Here is a 23315-nt window from a genome sequence, read left to right on the forward strand (position 1 = left end):
AGCTACAGATGCATCAGGAAGCTTTTTGAAATACCATATTTTCCTTTGTTATTAAAGCTCCCTAAAAATGTCATGGTGGGGCACAGCATGATCTTCAGTGCTCAAAGACACAGATGGCAGGATGTGGGAGGGGAGGGGGGTTGCGTAAGCCAGACCCTCGCTGAGAGATAAAGAGGGCTTATGAGTGCTCTTATTATTTTCTACCTCTAACCAAGAAGTTAAATGTTAATAAGACTAAACTTAAATATCCCAGCTGCTATATTGATCACTAATGAAAAAGTACTTGCACAAAAATATACTTTAAAATTCACTACTTTAAAAATTAACTTTGTAAAATAAAAGCTTTACTTTGGTAAAATTGAACCTTTACTTTGTAAATTAAAAACTGTAGACCTCCTTTTGGCCCATTGTATACATACACTGGAGAGAGGACTGGGGGCAGCGTGGACCGCGTCGCTTGTTTCCGTGGGGAAACATTACCGGGAACACCCGGAAGCATCTGACAGTTTACGAAGCGATACTGCAAGTCCAACGAAAACAAACCTATTGAAATTTCACACAGCACTTTTTCTTTGTGCTGATTTAAATACATTTTTAAGCGCATAGCTATATATAGTATAATCGCAGATCACCGTCGAGCTGACAATGGACCAGACAGGCGCCAGGACCTGCTTTCGGTTGTCACTGGCCTGTTTCTTGTTTATTTTTACAACAACGCCAGTAACAGATGCTAAGGTACAGTGACACTTTAAGTGTTTACCGTATACTTTTTATTGTGCTTGTTTTAATCTGCAAATCTTTCGGTAATGACATGGTTATAGATCCTGCCCGCAAAAGCCCATTTAGTTAGCCGCTGGCTCTAGACTAGCTAGCTGCCATTCGCTTTTGTACGCTGAGACTTAAGACAGTGATTACAGCTTCTACTCTATTGTAATGGGCTTCTCAGTAAGCTTATGTAGTATGCCCGACTAATTCAATTAGTCTAATATATAGTAATGTTATTTATTATAAATATTTTGTAATCATTTTTTTTTAATTCGCCCTCCCTATGCAATCTGTAAATTCACTTTGACGGATGCTGTAACCCTGGCGTGATGCAGTTTTCTGATGTCCCTACAGAATTCTGAAGACATCCGATGTAAATGCATTTGTCCTCCGTACAAAGATGTCCTTGGACAAATCTACAACCAGAATGTGTCTCTGAAGGACTGGTATGTGCTTTTCCTGCATGCTGCTGTTTCTCATTTAAAAAGAATGAAGCGGTCTATGATGTTTTATCGAAGTAATGCAATATGTCATCGTTTGATTGGTAGGGCTTAGCCAAGGCCACTTACGTTTACAGTATCTCATGGCATTCTGCTTTTCTTGGCTTTTGAACATAGTAGGAGGGCATGTGTGTGCGCTGCTCACACTGCATGCATTGTGTTTCCGCAGTAATTGCTTGCATGTGGTGGAGCCCATGCCGGTGGCGGGGAAAGATGTGGAGGCCTATTGTTTGAGATGCGAATGCAAGTATGAGGAACGGAGTTCTGGCACGATTAAAGTAAGCATCCACCGTTCTGCGTTTTGGTACCCGGTCACTGCTGTAGTGTGCCTCTGTATTTTGAAACCCTCTATTGTCCTGCCTGTGTTCTGGTTGCTGGCATCTTTGTATTTAACAAAGTTGGGCTTTTTAATTGTGACTATGCTGAGAGAGACCACTTTTATCCAGAACTAACTTGGCGAAAGTGTACATCCAAAACTACTTTTCCCTGGACCTTGATCTAATTTGTAAGTCTAAAGGACAAATTCCCACCTTATGGAGTTTTTAATATGTTATTTTTAACCATTATTACTTTAAAAAACTACCAACATTTCCTTTTAAGTTGCAATATGTATAGTTGAATACATGATGATTACTGATCTTGATGGAGTTAAAGTATTTTAGAAATAAATACATAGAATGACTTACTGAAGCGATGAGTTCCTGTCCAGTCGAGCTCCCAGAAATGACTCACCCCCTCTTCCCTGTCCCAGGTTACCATCATCATTTACCTGTCCGTCCTGGGTCTGCTGCTCCTCTATATGGTGTACCTGACCCTGCTGGAGCCGGTTCTGAAGAGGCGGCTCTTTGGGCACTCGCAGCTCATTCAGAGCGACGACGATGTCGGGGTATGTACTGGGGACGATGTGCGGAGACCTTCCGCATACCGCCGGGTTGCATGTCTTCCTTCTTTCTGCTACAATCTCAAATATGACAGGGGATACTGTGTCTTTCATTCGGTGCTACAAACAGATACGTAAGATATGCTTAAAAAATATGGAAAGAAATGTGGATCGAGCAGAGAGGGCTTAGTTATCCGGCGATATTCCTATGACTGCGAACAAATGGAAACAGAGTTTGGTGGCTCACACTCAGCACCACTGACTCGACCACCATTCCCAGGACCAGCAGCCCTTCGCCAACGCCCATGACGTGCTGTCCCGCTCTCGGGCACGACCCAACGTGCTGAACAAGGTGGAGCATGCGCAGCAGCGCTGGAGGAGACAAGTGCAGGAGCAGCGCAAGTCCGTCTTCGACCGGCACGTGGTGCTCAGCTAGGCTACGCCGGCTGGATGGACGGGGGGAGGGGAATTGCTGCGACACAGTGTCCCATGCCCTCTTGTCCCCCTACCCACTTCCTTTTTGTCATGTGACCATGGCCTCGCGGTGGGTTTGATGCAAATAACTGGATCTTTCTGACTTGCATGTAGGATAAGTGATTGATTTATGATTATGTGTAAAATCCGTTCAATACCATTGGTGAAGAACTGTTAAAAAGAACACACAATAGGTTACAATAGGTTTTGCTTAGTTTTCCTGCCATATGTTGTCTGTCCTTTCTCTACAAGCAAGAAGATATCGAGTTGATAAAACAGATTTTCTGATTTGTCACACTCAATGCACTGTCAATACTGTTGACTGGGGTTTGAAATTAGTGAAACGTTTTGTTCAGTTGCACTTTATTTTACTAAAAAAAAACTGCATCCTCATTTTTGTTTCATTGGTATTGCCCCTAGCTGGATTTGCAAGCTCTCCATAGAAGTCTGCTTATGCCACTGAAATTATGACTGGAGAAACGTATAATGTATCTGTTTTTCTGAGATTCTTTAAAATCTGTGTTTTTATGAAATATGTTACCCAATGTAAAACCTTGATTAAATGTGGAGTATTAAAATGCAGAAGCTGCCATTTTGATGATTACTAAATATTGCATGTTTATTCATCTCAGAAGTGAAGCTTTAATGTCTCTATGTGGTGCAATGAAAGACATGGAAGTAGTTTTTATGGAGGAGTTTTTAAAGACCCCTGAGCCCCTTTTAAGTGCCACACTACATCATGTCTGTCCTCACCTACGTCCAGATGGAGGGTCAGCAAACTACCTCTAAAGAAAAGTGTGATTTTCTTCAGACATTCAGTTTAACAGCAATATACCTCCATCGATTTAGTTATTTGTTGAACTTACCATTTCAGTTTTTATGTGCATGATTTTTTTATACTAATATTTAAATGTTAATCTCGGGTTATAATTTTGTGTTATGTAAAATATGTACAGCTCTTGTTACATACCCACAATTTGGAATGAATGCAACAAATTCAGCCCATCCATCTTCCATAGCTGCGTATTCAGTACCGGATTACACTGAGTCTTAAGCCTGATCCAAGGAGGCGTAAGGCCCGAGGCAGGGAAATTTCCACAGCCATGATCATGTGGCTACAAAGATTCCGATTTTGATTCTGAACACTCCAGATGGGATGCTGAAATGATCCAGTAATCCACTGAGTAGTACACTTTACATTATAAAGTATTTCAACTGTATATACACTATATGTACATGTGTGTGTGTATATATATATATATATATATATATATATTATATAAAATTACAGTTGTATGAATATGGTTATGGTTAGGACTGGGTAGGAGTTAAGGTTGTCATATATAGTGTTAGCATTTGTCCCATAGAAATGAATGAGCGGTCCCCATAAAGATATCTTTACCCGACATGCACGCACGCTATATGTATATACCCGTGTGTGTGTGTGTGTGTGTGTGTGTGTGTGTGTGTGTGTGTGTGTGTGTGTATATATATATATATATATATATATATAAAATTACAGCTGAGCCCTTATGTGACACTGATTATGCTCCCTGTGTCACTGCTGGTGGATGTTTTTTTCCCTACATGATATTTCAGTCTTGAAATATTCTTCGAAGGGGTCTTTTTTATAAAATTATTAGTTGTTAGCAGTGTGAATCGGTATGAGCTGGGCCGCAGCCTGTGTGGGGGTGTTGGGCCCACAGCAGACGCAGCAGAGTGGGGAAATGCAGGCCTCTGTGTTGCTAGGGTAACCACCATAAACAGTAAAACAAAAGCTCCAGTTGCATTCGGTGGAGACAGGCACTCGTCAAAGCAGATTTTAAATCCCAGGGGAGACCACACTGGTAAGTAATTATTAATCATTATTGACTACTATATACGATGTCACTGTCCTGTGTTTAATCTCGTTAAATATCATGAAATGTTTAAAGACGACGATATTTTGCTGGATAATCTCATTTTTCATTTGTTACTTCTGCCTTTAATATTGGTTATGGAAAAAAAACAAAGATGGATAAATCGTCCAGTGTAGGGCTATCATCATTTTATTACAGTGTTAGGAAGCCATACAGGGAGAACATGCCTGTTAGTGCACAGTCACTGGCCTGCCAGAGCGCCTTGCCTTTGTTACTGGGGCTGAGGCAGAACGTCACCTTCGCCATCGACACCTCAGAGGGCATGTACTCCGTGCTGCGCCCCGCCAAAGACCTCCTCCTTCAGACGCTGGCGGCCAAGGCTACACTCCGGGACTCTCTCTTCAACCTCATTGGCTACTCGCACAAGGTGAGTTAGGCTTTTTTGGCTCGACTCTAACATCGGGTCGCTGGGACAGTCTCTGTGTGTCCTGGGGGCCCATGAACACCCAAGATTAATCAACTAACTCACTACAGAACATGTGTACCATCAGTGCCGGGAATCTCTGCTTTTATGGATGTGCACGGACTGTGGGGTTCCCCTTTTCTTGCCAGGTGACAAAGTGGCATAACCATATGGTCACCTGTTGTCCTGACTTGGCCTGTGAGGCACAGGGCTGGATCCATGCCCTACACTGCACCCCAGGCAGGAATCTTCTGGGCGCTCTGTCTGAAGCCTTAGCTGACCCTGCCTGCCAGGTAGTCCACCTACTGACCAACGGCTTGCCGGATAACCCCCGGGAGCTTTTGCGAGAAGTTCCTCGCATGGTGAAAACTCGCCGGGTGCACGTCTTTTATCTGTCTGATAAGGGCTTTCCAGACGACAGGACACTGGAGTATCTGCAGTGTCTCTCTCTCTCCACCAGGGGGGGTTGTCATGTCCTCTCCCTCTGCGCTTCAGCTGCTGTAGAGGTAAGAGCATGTCGACTGCAGTACTTGGAATGAGTTTTAGGCACATCCATGTGTCAGATCAGATTCAATGTTATTGTCATCCTACAGAGTACAAGTACAATGCCAGTGAAATGTCTGTGTCAGCCTTTATTTATTGGTATGGTTGACAGGTAAAGCAACTATACTTGAAAGAAAGCTGTCCCACAACGTCAAGAGCCACTGATGTTAAGTACTGCAGTGCAGGTGGCGTTCATAACACAGCCCCGTCCTGGGAGTCACACGTGTGTCTGTCTCACCTTCCCCGCAGGTAGGTCCCAGCCCATTATTTCTGGAGCCTTAGAGATACGCATAATTTCAAGTCATTCTGTACAGTGGCCCTGAAAGCCCAAAATACATCAACATCACGTGGTCTTTATGCTTTTGCTTCTTCTTAATGTTTTGGCGTTGTGTTAATGTTGACGTGTATTTTTGTACGCATCGTTTAAATAAAACAACGTTCGCAATTCAAAGCCCTTGCTTCGCTCAATCTAAAAAAAAAAAAACATCTCAGTTAAAGGAGGTGTGGTTCATTTAATTTATATTTAATCGGTTGGCAGAAAAAAGTCTCACTTAAGGTGTCCAGTTTTCACCCATGAAGCAAATGCATTTTTTCACTCTCCATCTATTGGGTGACTGTGTGACTGATTAAACTTCAGATGTTTCCCTGAACTTTGGCATTTAGGTAACAAATGAGTGATGTGTCTAATTTATGTAAATCACCCCAATCAGGAGTATCAGAGATAACTCAGGCAACCCTGTGGTATTTTCCGTTTTCAGGTGGATATCCCCAGCTTCTACCTGTCACATGTATCCCTCTGGCCTGCAGAGGCACCGCCTGAGCAGTCCAGACTTAGCTATAGGGAGTCGCGTGTTAGCGCAGAGAGAGCTGGACGGATTTTACTACCTGGGCACAATAAAAGAAGAAGTACAGGTGAAGCCTGATTTCATTTATAGCAAAAGATCTGTATGATGCTTAATAGATCTGTAGGATGTTTTAGCTGTTTGTCTGGAGATACAGAACATTCTATAAAAGGTGTGTGGATACGTGTACTTTGTGGGGGATGGAGGACTGAGCAGATACCTCTGTGATGTTACGGCGGCCCACAGGGCAGAAGAGGCATGTTCTTGGTTGAGTTTGACAGACCGACATGGAAGGGAGCCACGCGCGAGAGCCTGTCCCTACAGCATGCCAGTCTGGCTAACATTGTCCCCCACACGGAGGCGCACCAGCACAGCCTACGCCCCGGGGACAAGGTGTTAGCCCCCAGCGATGTGGGGCTCAGCCGATATGAACCGGGCAGCGTACTCCTTGGGGAGGAGCTCAGGAACCTGCTTGGTGGTAAGAAGTGAGCTGAATCTCGCTTATGGCAGGTCTGTGGCCAGAAATAAATTAGATTTTGCTGACCGGGGGGGGGGGTCTCCGTCGGTACAGTTTGTCAACTGGGGGCCACCTGTATCTACCCACAGTAATGCCCCCAACTCCCCTCCCCAGGTGAAAATCTTGGGCCTGGCCATCAGATTTGTTCATGCACCAACACTGACATACAATTCCAAAGAATTCTTTGTGATGCACTTATAACTGATTTTTTTGCTTGACTGACACATCAGCTACTTTATGAAATAATTATGAGGAAACCTTTTTACATTAAATAGGGAAATAACATTCTTATTGTGAAAACATTTAACAAAGCAAAAAGCAATTGTTAAATAAACATTTAACACAAAGCAATTTTTATGAGCAAGTTTTTCAGTTGTAGTACAAAAATAATCATGGATTGTAGGTAACGAGGAATGACGGTGTGTTTTGAGTGCTTTGATTCATAGCCCAAAGTTTTCTCAAAGATGAGATAAAGATCCTATAAAGGAACCAGAGATTAAGTGCTCTATAGCAGGAAAAGAAGAGTAGTTTTTGGGAGATTCCCAATCTTGTGGTTCTAACTCATCTCCACCAGCGAGAAATATGAATGGTCTCCAGGTGTTGTTCTGGAATGGACGGCAAGCCACGGTGCCAGGGGATCTGGGGGTGTGGATTTCGCCTTCCCTGTACGAGCGGATTGTGAGAGAACTGCAGTGGTCCCCGCCAGGAATCCCGAGAAGGTGTTTCTCAGGACAGTGTCAACACAGTGACATGTGTCACCCACCCTGGCCGTCTCGCAACTTTAGCTGCAGCCTGGGTTGCCCCTTGCCTGCTTCCCCATTCAGCTGCTCATGCAGGCAGTGGAGGCCCCTTCCCTTGTCCACGTGTCATGTGATCAGCCTCAGAGATGAAGAAGAGGAAAGACCCTGGGAGGACCTGGAGAGGAAGGTGGACTTCCAACTGAAGGAGCTTCAGGAGGAGAGGAAAATTCCTTCCTCCTCCTCTTCACACTCATCTGGGGGCAACAGTGATGCTTCAGATGGAGCTTTAAAGTCTTCTGGAGTGGAGATGATGAGCCAGGCGACCAACACTGACCTGTGTCTCCTGCACAAGCCAAGTTCAGCATCACTAGGACGACCTCAGTGGAAGTACTGGAGAAGAAGTCAGACTGAACCCCAGCACAAGCTGTCCAGTGGCCCTGTGCACAGCAAGTATCCTGCATTAGATGTTGACCAGAAATGTCAGATCGAGGACAGTTAATTTCAGTGGATTTTTCTTAGAACTGAGGCAAAACAACACAATTTCAGTGCTGAAAGTAAAAACAGTGTATTTATTGCCATACATTTAATAATATTGTAATCTAGTTTAACAACCATTCTCCATATTGTTAAACAATCATCAAACTAAAAATTCATTGCTATATTATGATTATCTGGTACAGACTCACATAAATAGTTTCAGTAGTAAAAAAAAATTAGAGAAGTGAAACTAACTGCAGTGGGAGTGTGCATTGCCGAGGCTGAAATCCACTGGCATGCAAGCTGAGTTTTTGTAGTCCTGCAATTTACTGACTACGTTATTTATTTTTCCCAGAAAGCCTGGTGAAGAAAACTTTCAGTGCAAATCGAAAGTCCGAGAATGGAACGGACGGCTCGACCAATCACAGCTCGCTTTTTCAACCAGTTCCAGTTTCTGGAGGAACAAGAACCACGGTTAAGGATGCGCTAGGTCAGAGTGACATCGCAGAGTGCGGCTTCAGCTAGCCAGCACTGCTAAAACTGTTTGTGTTGGACAATGGTGAGATCTAATCAGCTGACTGAAACTGGCAAACGTGATTGTGCTGCTATTGCCAGATGTTTCTTTATCGCATTAAAGTTTTCAGTCTCAGAGTCGGGATTGTTTTTTTAACTCATGTATAAGGTTTTTTGAATGAATAAGCATGTAAGCAGTAAGACAGTAAGGTTTTGAAATTGTATTGTTCTCATTCAGGGATTAATACAATTAATTTCACATCATATCTTTTGTAAAAAATATGTCTGCCTATTGTATATTAATATCTGCTAAATATTAGACTTCTGTGTAATGTTATCCAGACCAGCGAATAAAATGTTTCTTTTCAGGCTCCAGTAAGATGGACAGTTGGTGTTTGTCTATTTCTGCCTCTCCATCAATCACCTACAAGGGTAAATCTTTCTTGATCCAAGATACACAAATGCATTGTGGATGTAATTTGTGAGGCTTGTTATTCTAAAGTTGGGATTTTTGGAAAATCACGTTCTATTTCATTATGGTATGGATATGTAAAACAGTAAAACTCTAGTGAGTAGTTAGGTCAGTAAGGGCTATTACATCTGTTCTTATTAAATTTTATGTTGAAATAAGAAAGTAAGCTTTGAGTTTTATGTCATACCATCGCATTTAATTCATAAACAGACAGATGGGCATGAAATAAATTAAAAGGATTAAGTTGAATTGAAGACAACTTAAAATAATGAAGACATTATTTTTTACCTAAGATCAGTCACTGTGGAACCAATGTGCATGTGCCCAAATCCAGATGTTTCCCTAACAACCAATGTTCACAATTGTATTTTTGTTATGAGAGATGTCTGCCAGTTTCACAGCGTTAAGATGACCCTGACCTATCCCAGGCCAATTATCTACCACTAATATTTATATGATTTTAGTGTACTTCAAACTCAATCTGGCACTTCGGGTGTAATGTTACCTTAGATTGTCGTTTAATTATGCATACAGGCTTGGAAAGACCTGCGCCAGTATGGTCTCCTTCTGGAAAATGCTGTTCTGCCATTTTTTGCTGACTTGAAAGAATTTGCCACTAGAGCAAAACTCTTCTGTTGTATTTGTCTGTTTTTGCTTTCAAAATATCCTACCCATAGATCTGAGTGGACATTTAAAAGGGGTAGCAATTTTCACACAGTTTTATGCGGCCAGAAATTGCTACCTATTGTTTTCGGTGTGGCAGTATAATCTTAGAACATTAACTTTCTTTCATCAGGAAACAAACTAATTTTGACTCATAAGACGTGGACACGCAGACCTCGCTCTCAAAACACGTTGTAATGTTTGGTGTCGAACAAATATAGTTCCAAGTAAAACAACTATGCATAACAAGGTTTACGTTTCTGTTTACATTAAATATTTATATTTTAACTAAAACAAAGACCACAATGTATGCTAGTCTCAACAAACAAAACAAATACAGGTGTACCGTCGAGCTTAATGGTATAAATCTGGAATTTGGAGTCAGTAAGAATACAAACAATACAACAATCACCTCTATTTGTTTAATCCACGTAATAAATACAAATACCAACAGAATATGAATAACGTTTAAGATACTCCACGTTAAAACTAACATACAAGCCTCTGCTTCTGCTAAACACGCAAGGGGAGCAAAAACTTTCTGTCTTGAGAGACTTAATGCGGCGTAATGTTGTCTCACGCATGCGCTGTGGCATTGGAAGCGGTTTTTGTCGGGTAGGAATAAAGGGCAGAACAGCTGAGCGTGGGCACTTAGATATAAGGGAACTTCATCCAGTTTTTTTTCCCGTTATTTTGCTCTTTCTGGGGGGTATAATGAGGGGAATTGATCCCAATTGTTGTTATTAGATTAGGACAGAGGCATACATAGCTAAACCTGGAAAAAGAAAAAAATCCAATTGGAAAATATATGTAAGATATGATTATGTAGGCTATTTGTATTTGTTTTCATTTGTTTTAGTTAGCTTCCAGTTTCTTCTAACATTCTAACTTTCACTCTTCAACGGTCAATAATGACTCGTTTCGAGAAAGTTATAACTCATGATTTTTGATAGAAACGTACTTATTCAAACAGTCCTCTATAAAAAGGAAAAGCGAAAAGACTCGAATATCGTTCTGCAGTTCCACATAACGTTCCCAGAGCAGCCGTCATCGCTTCCTGTTCTTTTCCCATTTTCGCTCTTTTTTTCTTTCTTTCTTTCTTTTTTTTGCATTTCGCTATGCTTACATTGTAGCCAGCGCTGCTGAGGCAAACCTCCTACAGATGCAGGACACAACGCTGCGCTTCATCATGGCTTTATGAAAAGTGCTGTGCAAAGAATACATTACGAATTCCTAAGAGGTAAGACACAGACATTTCTATGTTACTCTTTTCATAATAAAAATGCATCGAAATTACAACAGTGGGTAAGTCTTGTGAAATAATGTAGGCTATTTTCTAAAGTTTTAAATAGCCTATGCTTTAATCAGCGAATGCGAACACTAAATGATTTTGGTTTATCATGTAAAGTATCTGGGTGGGAAGAAAGCATAAATCCATACTATTATAAGACAACAATTAAATTTGTATATCTATTGTATCTAGTCTTTGTTCAACTGTTATGTGTTTTATCTGGCACAAATGGCAGAGCTACTGGATACTTTGCTTGAAATAACAATGAAGTAAAATATTCCTTATATGAATATGAGGTATTTACAGTGGGACTCTCTCCAATTATGCACATTATCAGACACCACTTCGCTTTTAAACACGAAGTGCCCACCGGTGCTGGTACAGCGGTAATGCATTAGGTACGCTTACCAGGGGGCGCCATTTAACCTAATATGAGCCGACATTTTTCCAAGTTCGAGAAGAAAATGTTTTTATTAGGAATTGTAGTTAGAGGTCTGTACATGAAGATTATGCATAAAGTTAAAGCACAGAGGAGTAAGTCCATCTGTTCCCCGTCTTGTGTGCATTTCTGTCAGATTAACGACCCTACGAGGGCCCCACTATTCGCTCTCTTGCCCAAAGAACCCGATTATTTTTGAAAGTCTCCTTTTGAGACTTTCAATAGCAGTCTGATTGTTTTTCAGATTTGCGCCGGGTGAATATTGGTCTGCGGTTTACCGCAGGTGCTGTGCAACAGTGACGTTTATTATCATCTCCGTGCGATTATTATTTTACTCGATATTATTATCAACACTATTGTTTCATAACGCTCGGACACGTCGTACAAGGCAGCACCCACAGGTCAAGACATTCACAATGTCCTTCCCCCTTCAGCGGTGCAAATGACAAGCCATGATAGCAGTTTATGAGCATATGGAAGTAATCTAATTTCTGAGGAAATAGCCAGGCTTCTGGCTGCTGTTTCCTTATTTATTGCCACTGTCAAGTGTCAACAGTAATAGTATTTTAAAAACGTACTCTCAATCCTCTTTATCCTGGTACTGCTTAATAATAATAATAATAATAATAATAATAATAATAATAATAAAACAACAACAATAGTAATAATAACAATGGTAAAATTGTAAAAACACAAGAGTAGTATGGGGGATGGATGGTTTTTATGTCGCCATGGTGATACTGCACAGTTCCCAAATGGTTATATAGTTCCCTCTGTTTGAGACCTGCACTATGGGTCTGGAGAAATGAATGCACTCCATATGGACTGCTGTGGTTCTTCAAGTATTATCCGTAATTATATGTTTACACCCAGGTTCCTTTCCCAGCAACAGCAACTGTGTGTTTTGTTTAACTCTCCGATAGGCCTAATGTATAAAAACAAGTTCACAATGTATTTATTTTACATCTTTAAAAGTTGCTTGCGGGGTTGGTCTTCCACCTACTTGCTTGGTGTTGCATTTCTGCATTTCCTGATTTTATGCACGCTGTCCTTACATCTCAGTATGACAGGGCATGTTGACCTCTCGCCCAGTGACTTTTTAAATACCCCCAAGGCATTTTGTCCCCCCACAACCAAAGACCCACGAGAGTAGAGTATTAGCTCCAACAATGTAGTCGTTCGGTGCTTGTGCGCTTTCTCTGAATAGAACTGTGGGACAAACGCAAGAAAACGCAATGGACCAAGGAATATGGGAACAGTTTTTGTCCTTTGAATGACTTCAGCAGGTGTTCATTGTGGACTCAGATGGTCCTTTGGGACGTTTGTCTTGAAGTGGATTTACAATGTGAAACGAATACGTGCGAGACACCGCAATCGTATTTTATTCTAATCAGCCTAAGCCTATTTGTAAATAAAGCTCTATTTCTATCAAACTTTTCCTTAAAATGTATTTATGGTATGCAATTCTTTATTTATCTATGTGGAGCAGCATGATATTATCCGGGGAAGCAATATGGCGAACAGCCATGCCGTTAAACGAATATTGAGGAAGATTTGGAAGCATCGCCTGGAAAGTATTGGGATGGATTCCAGACATATCAAGTTAGCCTTTAGCTGCCCATCAACAAAAGAGCTGCCTTTATTTCCATGCTACGGCAGTGCAGCTGTTGACAAACATCATCAAGCCGCCGTATCACAAGACCTAGAGGTAACACCTCGGGAAAAGTCTTTAAAATGTTGGCGCGGTCTGCCTCGTGCCAGCCAGGCAGCTGACTTCCCTCTCTGTGATCCTGAGGTCTGTATGGGGCCTGATGTCTTTGTCCTCACACTGACAGGACTCTGTAGGCCTGTCGCCAAAGTATGCGGCATTGTGCTGCGTGGCTCACAGAGGGGAATTTTCTGATCCCACTTCTCTCATTTCTACGCCTATCTTTTATTTTTCCTGTGTGTGGCGAGGTCCATCTGGATCTGGTTTTAGCAGCTGGTTTCTTAAATTATCTTAAATCAGTTTGACCAAGCTAAGGTCATACAATAAATATATAATGTGAGGTAAACAATGAAGCATAACTAAGTGGCCCAACCATGGTGCATCTTGGCACAACCCCAGGAGAGAGAGGTCATGTATTTGGACTTTAATGCTTCGGCGTTGATCTGGTTGGGAAACTTAATAAAAAGAAACTGGGATGGAAGAGCTATCAGACTCTGACACAGACTCCAGAATGCCTGTACTATCCCTTGTAATCCCCGGCTCAGCTCTCCAGCATGTCAAAGCCAAGCTGTGGATTGGATGGAGATGGTTACTCCAAGAACTTAGGCAGGAATATGTAATTCACCTTAAAAATGCCTAACTGAGTTATTAAATTATCTATGACGTGTATTCGTATTTGCAAACAAATTATTGTTCTTGTTTTCTTGTTTCTTTTCGTGTAACCTAAATAGAAATCACCTCTGCCTGCCTCTTACAGAGCCCCCCAGGAAAGTACTGCTTCAAGGTAAACGATGGGCCCTCGTTTGCGGCAGGAATATTTTCATTTAGTGGCGAAGAGCCAGATGTTTTGGGATGACACAATTCATTATGACCCTCTCAATTCTGACTCACCATACTGATTGGAAGATGGTCTGCATAGCTTTGAGATAGGCCAAACTTCAGCAACAAAACGACCCACAAATATTTGTGTCCTGATGTTCCTAACAGGTATCCGCCAATGGGTCATATGTAGTCTGTGTTTTTGTCCAGTAAGCTTACTTAAAGTCAGAGAAGAGCCTGGGTGGGGAGGAACAAGGTTAAACTGTCATAACAGTAAGTCAAGTCACAATCAATCTATCTAGATATCTATCTATCCATCCATCCGTCCGTCCGTCCGTCCATTTATAGTTAGATCAGTTTTTGATTTCCCCATATACAACTTGGAATTACTGCTTATCTCATTGCTTAGATTTACTCCCGTAGCTTTTGTCCAGCTTGTAAGCACTGGCTGATATTTTGCTTATCCCTGAATGAAGCCTTATTTGAATCTTCAAACTCCCATCACCTCAACAGCGTTTGTTGCCCAAATCCAGTACTAATTGGGTTGGATTTTGAAGGCCCGACTTGACCTCATCACCTGGAGCTGAAATGGGTTTGGATCATTCTGAGCCACATGTCTAAAGAGCAGCAGTTTGGTCTCACAGAAAGCTGCAGGTTAATGCTGTTCTAATTAACATCCCTTTAGTGAGTGTGAGTTTCCAAACAGTGTCTCCGCCACCATCAGACCTGGTCCTCTGTGCGGAAGCTGCATTTAAATTAAATACAGCATTTCAAAGCAGACATATTGATAAAATTCATTATCTAAACAAAGGGATCCTGAACACTCTTAGTACAGGAACCAACTTGGATAATTACACTTTTATCTACCTGGACGCTATAAAAGCAATGAAACATTCATAACTGAAATGTGATTTATCACACACCTAAAACAAACATGTATATTTATTGTTGTAATTGTGCATTGAATGCAGGGAAAGTATCCAAGGTTCATTAGCTTTCCAGAGCTTGGATCACAAACACATGTCTACTGAATTCCATTCCCATTAAGAATCATATACGCATATACTTGATACGTCCCAAAAAGCAGATATTCCTCAGTATTCTTATAGGTTTCTGACAATATGAAATGACTGACAGCACGCTCATTCTCTCTTTTCAGCCCCTTCTCTCTCTGTCGTGAGACTAACTTCCCTCAGACTCAGTCAATTAGTTACAGATGTATGGTCCATTCCAGAGAAACTTGCTTGGCTTATAATCACACTCTGATGTCCACTCTGTCCATCTACCATTTCAGATAAACCGAAGGAAGGGGAAAAAAAGTCCTTCAGTTATTCACATAGCGTTTAGCACCTCTCTCCTCTGTGTTTCCCAACTTTTACAATTTCTGGAGCCTGCAGATCTCTTGACGAGGCTGTTTGGACAGTACTAAGTATTTGTTAGAGCAGTTGTTAAAGGTCACAGCTTTTCTTTCATACCGGAGTGGAGCCAGCCCTAGATTGAATTGCCATTTATATTTTGCAATGCTGTGCTGATGATTCACTCGGCAATGACTTGTAAACAGCCTTGTGCGTGAGATGGAGACTTGACTCCTGATTTGCCATTTGGTCACAGGACCCCTGGGATGGTTTATGACTAGCTGTTCCTCCACTGCAGCCAATATGTTGAGTCAGCTTACTTTATTCACAGTGATTTTTATCATCATGTCTTCCAACAAAGGCAAAAAAATTCTGTCCGCGTCTTCTAATGAAATAAACCTGTCTGATCAAATCATAGTGCAACAGTGAAATGTGTTTGCAAACATGACAGTTAAACAAAATCTATAAATATTCCCTCCCTTTTTTCAAATAACCCAGCTTACATTATTATGCAAATCATTCTAAGCCACATTCTTAAGACAGTTTTTGAAAACCCTTTAACTGTTTAAGCACCTCTTGTCAAGCCAAGTCTGAAAGATCTCGGCACTTGGACACACCATGTAAATGCATCATGTGAGCCTACACAATGCATATATTTAATGCTTATGAAAATCTGCAAGCTTGAACAGCTAGAGCAGTAAAACGCGAACAGTATTGGCCTTTCATTCACTTGATACTGAAACAGAACCCTTCTGTGCTAGAAATTGTTTCCAAAAGGCTGCTTATATCCCTCTCCTAACATCAAAAATGCACTATAACTTGGAGATATTTCAGATCTCAACAACAGGACAATTATCCAAGCCTGTACATGTTACACAATATATCAGGTTCCCCAGTGGAACATTCCAGTGGAAATCAATAGCTCTAGCTGTATCATTTCAGCTTGTTTTATGGACTGACCTGTTCTGCCTTTCTAGTTATGAGGACATTGCAGCTACTCTTTCTAACTCACACCAATTGATCTACTGGATAGTAACAAAGGCCAGCCCAGCTGCCTAAACCCCCTGAAAACCAGCTGAAAAATCGTTTCCACTAGAGTAAACATTATTTTAAATTACATTATTGAATTGTTTAACAGCCACGTTTTTCCAAAAGAACTATACTTCGTTTTAGAGCCTTTGTATTGTATGTCAGCATGTGAGCAGTATTGGCATTGTCTGAAGAATGAGATGCATTGTTCACAATATAAAACCCTATAATTTATAAAGCATGTCGTATTTGTTAGGTTTCCCCAATGTACGGCAACCTGAATAAGTTTGACATATGACCGTTCTATGTCCAGCTAATCCGTTATTTCCTCGTCTTAATTAAAATGTTTTTAATCAGATCTATTCTCAGCCAAATATGGGTTTCTGTTTGCTACGTACTGTAGTTAATCCTTGTTGCCGTTATTCATCTTTGCCGTCATACCCGAAATGCTTATTCCTTTTGAAAATTGTGTTTCCCCTCTGGATTTCAGTCCTGTCGTACGTGGCGCTCCGGAGTTCTGTATTAAATAGGGGATCAATCCTCATTCTCTCATCGCTGATCCGTACAGTAACGAAAGATAAAGAGCAAAGTAAACGGATAAGAAACAAACTTCGGGAAAACTCCGAAGTGTCTGTTCAGCAAAAAATAGCCTCGGACTTACAGAGAAAACGTGGACAAGAAATCCAGATGAAAGCTTCTAAGAAACCTGTTTAATATTTGAAAACGTGAAGTGGAGAGTCGACCCCGCTGGTGATGACGGGCGTGTGAAGGAGTGCATGTGTGAGAGAGGGAGGACTGAAAGCGGGGCCAGTGTGGATGCGGGGGGGGGGGGCAAAACACGCATCTCCACGGATACCAGCACAGCCCGCGGCGAGCTTTCTCGTGGGGGAGGGATTCAACTTGGAAGGTCATGCTTAGGGAGCCGAAGTAAGAGCAGCAACAGGCATCATAGAAAGGAGAGGATTGTTACAGTCTAGCCATACATCTGTCTGGGAAATATCAACATAAGAATGGCGTGGGAAAGGAAACATTACTACTTGGAGGTAACGTTTAATGATTTTGCTATTGCCGTGGATCGCTTGTTCTATTGTGGTTGAAACACGCCGTCTCCAGAGAGCTTAAATTAATTTTATATGACTGATTAAACATATTCCAGCCGCACATGATGATGCCGAAACAGTGGAACCCTGTAGCAGATGTGTACCAGAACAAGAAAACTGAGACTTTTACAGAGATGTGACCATATTTGGCCATTTTCTCAGCTCGTTGACTTTTCTTTCTTTTTTCTCTGTGGCACCGACGGCAAAACCGATTGTGTTTCGCTGAACTTGTAAGAGCCGGCAGCGTTTCTACGAGTTGCGGTGTTTTGTTTGAGTGTCTTTAAATGAGGTGATGGGGGAGGGGGGGCTTGACGAAGTACGAGGTGATCCCAGTGCTCAGATCCGCGGATGCAATGTATTGTGAGATAAGGGGGCACGGAGTGCTTCTGTGGTTGACATGTGTAAATCCCATTAGCGTGTGTTGCATGTGCACCGGCAGTTCACTGCGCATAAAGAAAAACAGGAGAGCACAGACAAATTATATAGTAACTGTGTGTGGGCACCAAAAATAATGAAAAACACAATCCGTTATTATACAATATTTATTCCGCACTGTGTGAAAACAAAATCCTTGCAAAACCAGCATTTACCTACATTTCACTAACCAACCGGTCCCACGCCGGAACAGGACTTCCCCAGTTAAAAGCATGTTTGTGCGGAACGCACTGACCGCTTAAGGGAAGGTCTAAGAGGCCAGCTTGTGATTCAGCCTGCCCCCTGCTATCGGCAGCCGGAGAAGGCTCTCTCTCCTCAAGCCTTCCGAACAGACGGCCCATTGTGTCCCAGTAACAATGACCTTTCCTTCTGATTGGAGCGAGCCGAGGAGTCCCACACACTCTCCGTGTGTTTGCTCAGGCCGGGACCTGGGATGGGAATATGACGGCGCCATCTCGGCATGTGATCCGTGTCAATCGGACTCTGCGCAAATATGTCAAAAAAGGTTCTCACTTCAGTTTTGGGTGTGTTTTGCAGTCATTCGATAATGATTGCAAGCTGTAATAATAAAAATGTGTTTTAGATCATTTTGTCAAGACACAATACCATGTAATACAAATCTTAAACTGGGTGCACTCTTCCTCTAGAACTGAATACATCTTAATATATATACTATCTGAATATAATATAGCTTTTCCAGACTTTGAGTGTCATCTGCTAACAGTGAGTTTTCCCCCTGTCCTTGGTATGTGTTTTTCTTGTCAAATTACAGGGTTGAATTTGACAAAGCGGGTCATATGCTATGCTCACCATGTTTTTTGTGTCCAAAGCTGTTTCTTGCTAACCACTGTTATGATATACACTGGTCTGAACACAGAAATCCTTGAAAGCACCATACATTTTACATACTTCTCAGAATATCGCCTCAGCTAAATGAGAATGTTTACACTTTGCCACCCAGCTGTTCATCAAGTCATGTAATGGAATGCTTTCTTTGAAAACTGTGGAATTTCCTTCTTTATTTACCTAATCACAGCTGATGTAAAACCAGACTTCCATCCTGTGGCACTCTGGAGATAAAACATCAGGATTGCAAAGGAAAATGAGAACCCATGACCAGTTGAGGCTTATCGCAAAGGCTTATGGGAACCCGCCGTCAGTTGAGGCTTATTGCAAAGGCTTCTGGGAACCCGCCGTCGGTTGAGGCTTATCGCAAAGGCTTCTGGGAACCCGCCGTCGGTTGAAGCTTATCGCAAAGGCTTATGGGAACCCGCCGTCAGTTGAGGCTTATTGCAAAGGCTTATGGGAACCCGCCGTCGGTTGAGGCTTATTGCAAAGGCTTATGGGAACCCGCCGTCAGTTGAGGCTTATTGCAAAGGCTTATAGGGACCCGCCGTCTGTTGAGGCTTATCGCAAAGGCTTCTGGGAACCCGCCGTCGGTTGAAGCTTATCGCAAAGGCTTATGGGAACCCGCCGTCAGTTGAGGCTTATCGCAAAGGCTTATGGGAACCCGCCGTCGGTTGAGGCTTATCGCAAAGGCTTATGGGAACCCGCCGTCAGTTGAGGCTTATCGCAAAGGCTTCTGGGAACCCGCCGTCAGTTGAGGCTTATTGCAAAGGCTTCTGGGAACCCGCCGTCAGTTGAGGCTTATCGCAAAGGCTTATGGGACCCCAACATCAGTTGCATTCTGCCCCCATGTCTTGATATTTAACACTGACTAGAAAAAAATGACTTTGCTGGATCAAGGTCACCTTGAGTGTGAGAGTAGCAAACATTTATACAACTCCAGAGGTGTTTGTGCCATTTATGGCTTGGATGGAGAATAGTTTAATGTGTGTGTCTGTGCGTGTGTGTGTGTGTTGGGGGGGGGGGGTTGGCCTGTTTATGCAAGTTGGCCTTTGGGCAAGGCTCCATGTGGGGATAGGGTTCCCCTCCTGTGTCTCTCTTGGGAGTCTGTTCAGACCCGTCTCCCTCTCAGCTTGCAGTTAGGAAGCCCAGGGCACACATTGCTGAATCACCCGATGTCCCCTCCCCCACCAAACCACAGCCACTTCCTAGCAATAGACAGTCACAAAACCAAGGTTTTCCCAGATGTTTCCTGTCTTATTTTTGTTTGTCAGTTCAGGCAGGACTTTGATGAACTACTGACTTTGCAGACCACTTATCTTCTGTGACCATATGCAATGCCTGAGTGACGTGTATCATTAGCCAAAGGGTACTGACTCAGATTCTGCTTGAATGGTTCGCCTGTCATCCTGCTCACCATATTCATAGCCTTTAAAATGGAATTAAATTCAGTTTGGCTTGAAGTGCATTAGCAGTGAAAACTAAAAGGAAGACTGCAGTGGCAAAAGGAAGACTGCAGTGGCAAAAGGAAGACTGCAGTGGCATGGTCATGATGAATACGGAGTCATTTTTAGATGCAGTCATGGTTATGCTTGTACTTATTCTGGAAACTGAGGAAGTTCACCCTTTCCCAGTCTCTGCTCGTGAAGTTCTATGCTGCCAACACTGAAACCAGCAGGTCAACATGTACTCCTTCCATGAGCAAACTCCAGCGGCCTGTGTGGTCCGCAGAGGAGGTCATCATCTGCCCAGTGGAGGTTCTAGACCATTTCAATCCTGGGGAGGGGAGATTGGGTCCAGTTGTTCTGTTAGAGGGGCCAGATGCATTTGATCTTAACATCTTCCACACTAGATTGCCAGCATTAAGAACAAAAGACTATTTTGAAAACCAATAAGTTACTTACAGCTCTGGAAAAAAATTGAGAAACCACCCCATCTATTTTTTTCAAATGTGTACTTTTAAATCCTGGTTTAATCATGGTTCTGCTGGCCAAATGCTTTGCTAAGCAGCAGGTTGCTTCCAGACTCAAAATTCCTAAGACAGCAGTACTTAAGTTGAGGTGATGCAGGAGACACTGTGAAATTACCAGAAACTAGTCAGGTAAAGGACGGAAGAAACTTTCTAATGCCAGTGATTACTTTTAACTTATCAGACAGTTTCTCATGAATCAGAGGATGACATTAAATGACCTTCAAAAGGAATGGGGAGCATTAAGTGCAGGTGTGAAGTGCACTGCTAGGACAGTTCAGCAGGACTAAAGTCCCATAAAGCAAGGAGAAGCCCTTCATTAATGAAAATCAGAGAAGAAGCAGGCTGCAGTTTGCGAAAAAATATTATTCACAGACGCACAGCCATAAACTGAGAATTGAGTGAAACAAATTGTGCAGTGGTGTCTTAGGCTTTGCAGGTACATTTTACAGTTTGTACAAATATGTATCTCGCTCTGATTTCTTGTTTAGATTGTCTTGCTTCCACAACCTTGATTATTTTTTTCTGTCGTTAACTTCGCTTTTCAGGATTCAACACCCAGCATACCCACGATAAGGGTTCTTCAAGAAAATGTGCTTACCTACATGTCGCATAATGCCGATGAACCACGGAAGCCGTGCATTGTTTTCACGGGTGACACAGAGTATTGAGTGCATTCGCTATCATGAACCATTGCTGTCCATAAGTTGGGCGTTCTTAACCTGGGGACAACCTGGATTGACTTTACACTTTATCTGCTATCCACCTGACCCTCAAACATCCTTCCATACCGTTTCCATAACAACATATAATCCTCCATGACTACTTGCTCAGTCCCTGTACAGCAGCTATCTATCTTCTCCCATAAGATCAAACTGTATTTATTTATTTGAATATTCTAACACAACCCTGATGATCATGGTTAAATGTGCTTGTACGTATGTAGTATGTAATGTAGTGTAACCACTGGGGGAAAAAAATCTTGCTGTCAGTGTGTGAATAAAAGTGATTGTGACTGTACAAAGATATATAAAACAGTTGCATTTTGGTGATAATGATGACAGCTAGCTAGTTGTTTCAGGTGACATGTGGAAGGAACAGGCAATTGATGATGGATTACAGTAATAGCTTAGGTTCCCCTCTGCATACCATTTGCTGATATGACTGGAACAAATAGAAACATAGTTTGTTTCCATGATTATGGCACATTCTTGGGATGCCAGTCTACTTCTAGGGATATGACAAACCTCTCTTTTTTAGTTAGCAATTCCCGCTGCCGATGAAACAATCTAGTGTTGAGTGCCGGCAGTTACTCCGCTTGCCGGAAGCCTTGCGTCTTGCAGGATCGGATTTGGCCAGGAGGCGTAAGATCCTGCAGATCTTCACACTGTTTGCACAGTCCCATCGAGTTCCACCAAGCAAGTTTAATATAGGGCTGTAATGGTACACATATTCATCATATACTGTTTGGCATGCCATGTTCAGTTCGGAACGCACAACGAACAACACATTTATTGACATGGACAGAACCTAAATTCACAGGTAGATGTCCAACAAAGAAAACAAAATGCTAATTGCAGCTGCAAGTTGGTTACGGCTAATGCTAGTAGTCATAATTGAATGTTTGGGAACATTTTGGTTTCCCAATAAGTTACACCAGCACTAGAGAGAGTAGTTGATAAGACTAAGACTTCCTCTTGGTTTGGTTGCTGGAAAAACATCCAATACAAATATGGGCTATGACCTGCGGGCAGGTGCAGCTGGACCTCCAGCCCCCCCACATCCAGCCCGGCCTACAGTTCGTCACCTCATGACCCTGTCAGTTATGCTTTGTATTCAAGAAGCACTTTGTGGCACTTGATTTACGCATGTCAGCTGACCATTTTCATTCTAACGACATGATGCATGTACAATTAATAGACTTGCAGTTTGTAGGGTTATCAGCTGTGATATAGCAGTATACAACAGTGGCATTGCCTGTTAGCTAATAACTTACCTCCGTGAAGTTGGAAACCCATATGAAGCGTGTTGAACAGTCCTTTGAGCAGACACACACAAAGTCTTTAAGTTATCCAGTTGTAAGTCTTGTTAACTTCACGGAGGCTATATCATCAGCAAGAAGTTCTTTACCAAATTATTGTTTGGTGGTTAGTTGGCTAGATAGTTTGCAAACTGATGGAAATGTATGACTTAGAAGTGAAACAACCACATACAACCACATGTGTCCTGCAGTGGAATCTTTGAGGGGCATTAGTGCATCTATCAGAAACACTGACAACAAAATAGCAAATAGCTCTGGAATTATTCTTGGATACAAACTAGTCATAAATGGGCCAAGTTGGATTTTTTTTTATTAGGTTTTGTTATTTAGATATGTCAGAAGATGCATGGCCTTTGGTTTACAACTGTTCCTAATTATGTTTGTGATAATAAATATCACATAATAATAAATAATAATAAATAATTTCAGTGCAAAATATGTTTTCCCTTGCACTGAATCATGAACCCAAAACTAAGGTTTGTGCTGAACAATGAACTCTGCCCATTACACCCCTCGTTTAATATACATAATGTAAATGCATGATTTTCGTCGCATTACTTTACTGAAGAGATGCC

General features: G+C 42.0%; 3 protein-coding genes across 5 annotated transcripts in view; all 3 read left to right on the top strand.

Annotated features, from left to right (window-relative positions):
• The first annotated feature begins 455 nt into the window (after positions 1-455).
• LOC111849690 (transmembrane protein 9B-like) lies at positions 456-3228 on the top strand. The gene is made up of 5 exons (XM_023822787.2): positions 456-735; positions 1120-1211; positions 1435-1543; positions 2017-2151; positions 2426-3228. Exons 1-5 carry the CDS (start codon positions 646-648, stop codon positions 2579-2581), a joined length of 582 nt encoding a protein of 193 aa, XP_023678555.1. The 5' UTR covers positions 456-645; the 3' UTR covers positions 2582-3228.
• Positions 3229-4391: 1163 nt separating this feature from the next.
• Positions 4392-8952, top strand: c13h11orf16 (chromosome 13 C11orf16 homolog). 2 transcript variants are annotated; one of them, XM_072698247.1, is made up of 8 exons: positions 4392-4466; positions 4677-4905; positions 5091-5234; positions 5346-5447; positions 5597-5733; positions 6243-6396; positions 6573-6804; positions 7418-8952. In XM_072698247.1, the coding sequence occupies exons 2-8, from the start codon at positions 4702-4704 to the stop codon at positions 8080-8082; spliced, it is 1638 nt and encodes a 545-aa protein (XP_072554348.1). In that variant the 5' UTR covers positions 4392-4466; positions 4677-4701; the 3' UTR covers positions 8083-8952. The 2 variants fall into 2 exon arrangements, with proteins under 2 accessions (XP_072554348.1, XP_072554347.1); XM_072698246.1 differs by having other exon boundaries at positions 5091-5447.
• A 1658-nt stretch (positions 8953-10610) lies between these two features.
• Positions 10611-23315, top strand: part of dennd2b (DENN domain containing 2B) — a 51496-nt gene continuing 38791 nt past the window's right edge. Inside the window, exon 1 of one of the 2 annotated variants that reach the window (XM_023822810.2) lies at positions 10611-10948. The gene's annotated coding sequence lies outside the window, so the exon portion shown is untranslated. Of the gene's footprint in view, positions 10949-17228; positions 17393-23315 lie in introns of those variants that run through there. The other variant, XM_023822808.2, reaches the window with a different exon arrangement.

The sequence above is a fragment of the Paramormyrops kingsleyae genome, chromosome 13 (genome assembly GCF_048594095.1).
Source record: "Paramormyrops kingsleyae isolate MSU_618 chromosome 13, PKINGS_0.4, whole genome shotgun sequence".
Classification (NCBI taxonomy): Eukaryota; Metazoa; Chordata; class Actinopteri; order Osteoglossiformes; family Mormyridae; genus Paramormyrops; species Paramormyrops kingsleyae.

Bases quoted from the DNA above. Each gene is read 5' to 3' on its own strand.
- c13h11orf16 (XM_072698246.1), top strand. From the start codon at position 4,702: ATGCCTGTTAGTGCACAGTCACTGGCCTGCCAGAGCGCCTTGCCTTTG. The intron at 6,397-6,572 runs GTGAAGCCTGAT...GGCGGCCCACAG, and splicing joins CAATAAAAGAAGAAGTACAG to GGCAGAAGAGGCATGTTCTT. The intron at 6,805-7,417 runs GTAAGAAGTGAG...CATCTCCACCAG, and splicing joins GCTCAGGAACCTGCTTGGTG to CGAGAAATATGAATGGTCTC.
- LOC111849690 (XM_023822787.2), top strand. From the start codon at position 646: ATGGACCAGACAGGCGCCAGGACCTGCTTTCGGTTGTCACTGGCCTGT. The intron at 736-1,119 runs GTACAGTGACAC...ATGTCCCTACAG, and splicing joins CGCCAGTAACAGATGCTAAG to AATTCTGAAGACATCCGATG. The intron at 1,212-1,434 runs GTATGTGCTTTT...GTGTTTCCGCAG, and splicing joins AATGTGTCTCTGAAGGACTG to TAATTGCTTGCATGTGGTGG.